Raw genomic sequence first — 6,745 nt, 5'->3', positions numbered from 1 at the left:
TAATTTCAAGTGCCACACTCAGGAGACCTAAAAGGAAAGAAGTCACTGTTGGTATACATTTCTCCCCAGAGCTGAACTAAAGCTCTGGTAGTGTGGAATGGGGATCTGCTATAGAAAAAAAAATAAATAAATAAACTGTTCCACTCACTGAGGAAGAGGTAGAGAAGAAGTAATGAAGGTGCAGAATTCAAGTTAAAACTGAAATCTCCACCAGGCACATCCTAATTTAGAATGCATATATGCAGAATACCAGCAAAAGAAAGAACAAACAAGAGTAAATGCTATCTCTTCTGGCAAACTCCTGGGGGCCTAAAGGATTTATTATGATCAATTAAGGATGTGGTGACCTGGAAGAACAGAAGTTGTAGTTTTGGCTACCCAGACACAGAACCGAACGTAACAAAACACCTCATGTTTAGAACCCCTCAAGACAAAACAGCCTGTGAGTGCATTTAAGCATGTATCTGTATATCCAAAAGACTTCAATTCTCTCATCTCAGAATTAGAAATAAAAGTTTCTTTACAAAGGGAGGGTTAGGATAAAGCAGGAACTAGTTATGATTAACACTTAGAAAATAAAAACATTAATGCAATTTTAGTTCCCAAAGAGATAAAAGTCATTATTCCCACTTAACTGTGACAAGATAAGTTTTACAGAAGTAATTGAGAAGTCCAGAGGGATCTCAAAAGAGTCGTCAGGCATATGGGGTTTCAGTAACAAATCATTTTCAGAATATTCTTGCTATGTAGAATCTTTGAGAATTAGACCCATCCCACCTCATTTATCATTTTAAATCTGCCTAAATTAATCTCAACTAGATATTTCAGATTATTTTAGAATTGCTCTGGAGTTCTAAGAGTTTACCTTGTTCTTACATCATTAGAAAATGTATGATTCTCTTTTTCTGCCTCTTAAAAATGTGAAGGTTCCGCCAACACTCCCCACTGAAGCAAGTACAGTTTCTGCCCCATGTCCAGGTATCCCCAAGTAATTCTGCCACTGATGTTCCACAGACCAGTCAGATAAAGGGCTCCACTGTTTCTGAGCACCACTCCTCACACTGGGTGCTGGCTGGCTGATAAGTGCCAAGTAAGGAGCAATGAGGGCTTCCCTGGTGTCTCAGTGGTAAAGAATCTGCCTGCAATGCAGGAGCCACAGGAGATTCAGGTTCTATCCTTGGATCAGGAACATCCCCTGAAGTAGGAAATGGCAATCCACTTCAGTAATCTTGGCTGGAGAATATCATGGACAGAGGAGCCTGGCAGGTTACATTCCAGTCCATGGGGTCTCAAAGAGTTGGACATGACTGAAGCAACTTAGCAGCAGCAGCAGCAGCAAGGAGCAATGAAGAGGGATTCCCTTGTCCCTCAAAAAAATCAGAAAGCTCTAAGCAGAATGGGCTGACTCTTGCAGAGAGATTGGGAAGTAGACAGAAAAATAAATATCTTCTAAATATATATATATATACACATATATATAAAGAGTAAACCTCCCATCATCTTAAAAACAGCAACACATAAGCACAGTCAACATGTCAGATACCACATGAAGCATTTTGTCAGTGTCATCTAACTGAATCCTCAAAACCCACCTAAGGAAACTGAAGATTCAACTATGACAATGAACAGATGCATTCTAACCTAATACCTAGATTCAAATCCTAGTTAACCAGACCCAAGTTGTTTAGAGGTGTTACTTTATTTCTCATTTTAATACATTTACCTTTGAATAAAATTATCTTAAAGCATTTATTCTGCCTTCAAAACCCACCCTAAATCTCTCCACTTTTCTCCATTTCACAGCCACCATCTAAGTCAGAGAGAAATCCAGGTCTTATAGGGTCCAAGGCTTATCCAAAGTGCGAGGCCATATTTAAAGAAAAGGCATACAAAGCTATGAATACAAAATCATAGGGAAAATAAACATGTGTTTAGAATGAGCACAGAAATCACACGTGAAGCTGTGGTACATATACACAATGGAATATTAGTCAGCTATTAAAAAGAACGCATTTGAATCAGTTCTAATGAGATGGATGGAACTGGAGCCTATTATAGAGAGTGAAGTAAGTCAGAAAGAAAAACACCAATACAGGATATTAACACATATATATGGAATTTAGAAAGATGGTAATGATGACCCTATATGCTAGACAGCAAAAGAGACACAGATGTAAAGAACAGACTTTTGGACTTGGGAGAAGGCCAGGGTGGGATGATTTGAGAGAATAGCATTGAAACATATATATTACCATATGTGAAATAGATCGCCAATCCAAGTTCAATACATGAATCAGGGGACTCAAAGCCAGTACACTGGGACAATCTGAGGGATGGGAAGGGGAGGTAGGTGGTGGGGGAGGTTCAAGATGGAAGACACATGTACACCCATGGCTGATTAACATCAATATATGGCAAAACCACTACAATATTGTAAAGTAATTAGCCTCCAATTAAAATAAACAAGTTTTTTTAAAAAATCACACATGAAATAAATTTTAATATTGAAAAACACTACAAACTTTATAAAACTCAGAAAAATGATGTACTGCTTTTACTGGTATGTTCACACACTTGCCTAATTTTCCATGTTTTTAGCTCCATACTCTCTGATCACCTCTTCACATGAAAACAATTTTTGGAATATTTCTTCATAAAGACAGTGGATAATCTAGCTTTTCCTCTAGCGAGCAGAGGATCATTCAGATCAGATCAGTCGCTCAGTCGTGTCCGACTCTCTGCGACCCCATGAATCGCAGCACGCCAGGCCTCCCTGTCCATCACCAACTCCTGGAGTTCACCCAGACTCACGTCCATCAAGTCAGTGATGCCATCCAGCCATCTCATCCTGTGTTGTCCCCTTCTCCTCCTGCCCCCAATCCCTCCCAGCATCAGAGTTTTTTCCAATGAGTCAACTCTTCGCATGAGGTGGCCAAAGTACTGGAGTTTCAACTGTAGCATCATTCCTTTCAAAGAAATCCCAGGGCTGATCTCCTTCAGAATGGACTGGTTGGATCTCCTTGCAGTCCAAGGGACTCTCAAGAGTCTTCTCCAACGCCACAGTTCAAAAGCATCAATTCGTTTTTTGGGCGGAAGCGGCTGTGAAGCCTAAGAGCAGAAACATGGGGGTGAAGCTTGAGGTGTTTCGGATGACCATCTACCTCACCTTCCCTGTGGCTATGTTCTGGATTGCCAATCAGGCCGAGTGGTTTGAGGACTATGTCATACAGTGCAAGAGGGAGCTGTGGCCCCCTGAGAAGGAGGACCAGCGCCGGGAGCTAGAAGAATTCAAAGAGAGGAGACGGAAGCAGCGGCAGGAGAAACTCCCTCGTGTGCCCAGCAGAGCCCCTGAGGTCTCTCCGTGCCGGAATTCCAGCCTGCCCTGAAGAATAACACACATACGGTTCTTTGTTTTTTAAAAAAAAACAAAAGCATCAATTCTCCGGTGCTCAGCCTTCTTCACAGTCCAACTCTCACATCCATACATGACCACAGGAAAAACCATAGCCTTGACTAGACGGACCTTTGTTGGCAAAGTAATGTCTCTGCTTTTGAATATGCTATCTAGGTTGGTCATAACTTTCCTTCCAAGGAGTAAGCGCCTTTTAATTTCATGGCTGCAGTCACCATCTGCAGTGATTTTGGAGCCCAGAAAAATAAAGTCTGACACTGTTTCCACTGTTTCCCCATCTATTTCCCATGAAGTGATGGGACCATTACTGAGAGCTTAAAATTTCTATTTCAGCATTACCACACTTTATTGCAGTGCTCCATAAATAAGGTCTCTGTCAAATTTGGAAAAATCACTTTCTACTTTCTTCTGTAGGTGAGGTATAAGATTTCAGAGCATTTCAAGTTTTTCTATGTAGATGACTAATCTTAAATACGTTTTGAATCAGCAAAACTCACTGAACAGTCTGCTGTTGATTTTTTTTTCTTTTTTAATTTTTATTGGAGTATAGTTGACTTACAATGTCACATTAGTTTCAGGTGTACAGCAAAGAGAATCGATTATACATAAACATATGTCAATTCTTTTTTCAGATTCTTTTCCATATAAGCCACCCTGTGCTTTACAGCAGGTTACTAGTGGTTATCCATTTTATATATAGTAATGTGTATGTTGCTGATGCTCTAACTGAGAATGGTGGAATGGTGTACTATGAGTTTTATGTATCTTCGCCTTGTCAAAACAGCAAGAAATTTAAATATTTTCCTAATATGTCATATGACTCATTCATCTCAGTTAGATTATCAAACAATCAACAAACTCTCAACTCCACTCATAATATGTCTCCTTAATAAATTAATGAAATTTGAAAATATGAGGGTTATACAGTTCACTTCCAGATGTCATAAAAATTTCTAGTGAATTTACAGTTAATCTTTATCACTTTGATTTCATGTCTCATTAGTTTTTAATCTGTATTTCTTTAGCTCTCCAATAAGTGTAAAGATTATGAAAGAAGTAGGCTTCATTTGTGTGATGCAACCACTGCAAAACACCTTTCCAAACTCTAGTTAAAATGACATAAGCCCAACTCAACTTCTCCCTGACAGACCCTAAAAATGCACACCATCACACCTCTATCACCCCACCCAAGTGGAAACACGGTGAAAGGAGTGGAAAGAAACAGCTGTCTTAACAGTTAACAGGCAAAATACGCTATGTCTGCAAATATCACAAATACATAAGGACATCATGAATACATTGTGCAGGTTCTTACCCAGCTGAAAAGGGGCTCCTATGAGCAAGGGGCCCTGAAGCGAAAGCTTCACTAGCTTCAGGGTGAGCCCACCCCAGGCCACCACCACCTCTCACCCAGGCAACTTTAGTAACTTTCTGACACCCTGTCCTCCTAGAATCTATTTCCATGTGGCAACCTACGAAACTTTCAGAAATAAAGATGAATTCATGTCACTCTCTTGTTTAAAACCTTTCAGAGGCTTCCCATTGCATTTATGATAAAGGCCAAACACCTCATCCCCAAATACTTGTCCTACGACCTAGATGCTGTCCAGCTCAGACTCAACCCATACCTCCCCCAACCATTACTCACACACTATCGTTACCCTGGCCTTGTTCCCACAGTTAACTGTCTCACAGTCCCAGTGGAAATTATGCAACGGTGTTTCATAAACTCAAAGCACTATATCCATGTTAACTATTCCTACCAGTAGAGTCAGGGGTAGAACGCATGTGATTAGGATGGTTGAGGGAGAAAATTTGTAGATTTTGATTCTCGCCAAAGCTATTCCTGCTCTTATCTTTCTTACTCCTATAAACACTGTTCTGAACCTCCACAAATGGAACTGCTACGAATACAGATCCAAGTTTTACAGCCACATAGAGAGTCACCATATGTGTGCATATGGTCCACACGTATACATACAATATGTATAAGCACATGGCAGGGGTATTTAGCTATACTAGCTTGCCTACATTACAGATATTTTATCAAATTACAGTCTACATTTAGAAACCTAGCTAGTAATTAAAATACAACGTATGGCACAGTGTTGCTTAAATTAAAATGGCAATGGAAAGTTTTAAGATTTTAGTCAGTGATTTCTAACAAGCCTCCTTTATCAGAGAGAGTCACTGTTTCTCAACATTATCTAGCAGTAATGTGGCTGCTCTCTTCAGGTCAGAGATGAAAAGACTGAGGAATAAAGAGCTGATTCAGGTCATGTGTAATCAATAGAGCGACCACACACACAAAAAAAGGTCTTGTTATTCCAGGTTTTAAGTGTGTTTGCTCCCTCACCACACTGGATTTATTCCCTGGAGACAGCAACATCAAGCATTTTTCAGCAACATGAAACAACTCAAAGACATACAGGAAAATTTAGTGACCAGATGAATATAAAGAGAACTGATAAGAAGAAGAGGGGGAAAAAATGGCAGAAGACCACACAGACAGGAGATCATTATAGCTGTTCTGTTATCTGCCCGAAGATGAAGGCTGGTGGGGGCGGGTCACAGGATGCAACCGACATGAAGTTTGAAAACATCTAAAACATCTTTCATTTCATATATCATATGTAACAGGCTTATCACTTTTCAAATGTGGTGTCTACAACATCAAACCACTTTGCATTGTCTGATGATTATTTCTTTAGATGATTCAACACTTTTACAGCACTGTTCTGGTTTGCCCAAACTGGTTTCTCTCTCTCAGTTTTGAGGCTCATCTCAAACTTAATATTCAAGTATTTCCACAGTCTCATCCAAAATTGGGTGCTGCCTGACTCACACTTCCCCTATGTACGTAAGTTCAGTAAGTTTCATTACGGTCCCTTTTCATAGGTCATGATCATCCTGTCTTTCTCCTATTGTTCATATGTCCACTGAAACACCCTTCTACTACCTGTTAATTCAAAGTCTGCTCATCTTCCAAGACATACCCAAATCCTTTTCTTCCATGTCCCCAAACAACTCACTCCATAATGTCATTGTCTAGAAGCACCTAGAACTCTGAAAGCACCAATTTGTGCTGTAAGGTATATATTTCTCATGTTCCTAAAACCTTTTATTCTCACAAGAGTCTAAATGCCATAAGAATACAGCCTTTTTAAATTCTCTGTTCAGTTCAGTTGCTCAGTCGTGTCCAACTCTTTGCGAACCCATGGACTATAGCAAGCCAGGCCTCCCTGTCCATCACCAATTCCCGGAGTTTACCCGAACTCATGTCCATTGAGTTGGTGATGCCATACAACCATCTCATCCTCCGTCGTCCCCTTC

At 40.1% G+C, this 6,745-nt stretch overlaps 1 protein-coding gene across 1 annotated transcript; it reads left to right on the top strand.

Moving 5' to 3' along the window:
- The first annotated feature begins 3,110 nt into the window (after positions 1 to 3,110).
- On the top strand, positions 3,111 to 3,407 carry LOC132342162 (protein PET100 homolog, mitochondrial-like). The gene has a single exon (XM_059874386.1). The coding sequence runs from the start codon at positions 3,123 to 3,125 to the stop codon at positions 3,384 to 3,386; it is 264 nt and encodes an 87-aa protein (XP_059730369.1). The 5' UTR covers positions 3,111 to 3,122; the 3' UTR covers positions 3,387 to 3,407.
- Positions 3,408 to 6,745: the final 3,338 nt, after the last annotated feature.

The sequence above is a fragment of the Bos taurus genome, chromosome 14 (genome assembly GCF_002263795.3).
Source record: "Bos taurus isolate L1 Dominette 01449 registration number 42190680 breed Hereford chromosome 14, ARS-UCD2.0, whole genome shotgun sequence".
Classification (NCBI taxonomy): domain Eukaryota; kingdom Metazoa; phylum Chordata; class Mammalia; order Artiodactyla; family Bovidae; genus Bos; species Bos taurus.
Note: the sequence above shows the minus strand (reverse complement) of the source record. Positions and strands in the feature narration are given on the sequence as shown.

Bases quoted from the DNA above. Each gene is read 5' to 3' on its own strand.
- LOC132342162 (XM_059874386.1), top strand. From the start codon at position 3,123: ATGGGGGTGAAGCTTGAGGTGTTTCGGATGACCATCTACCTCACCTTC.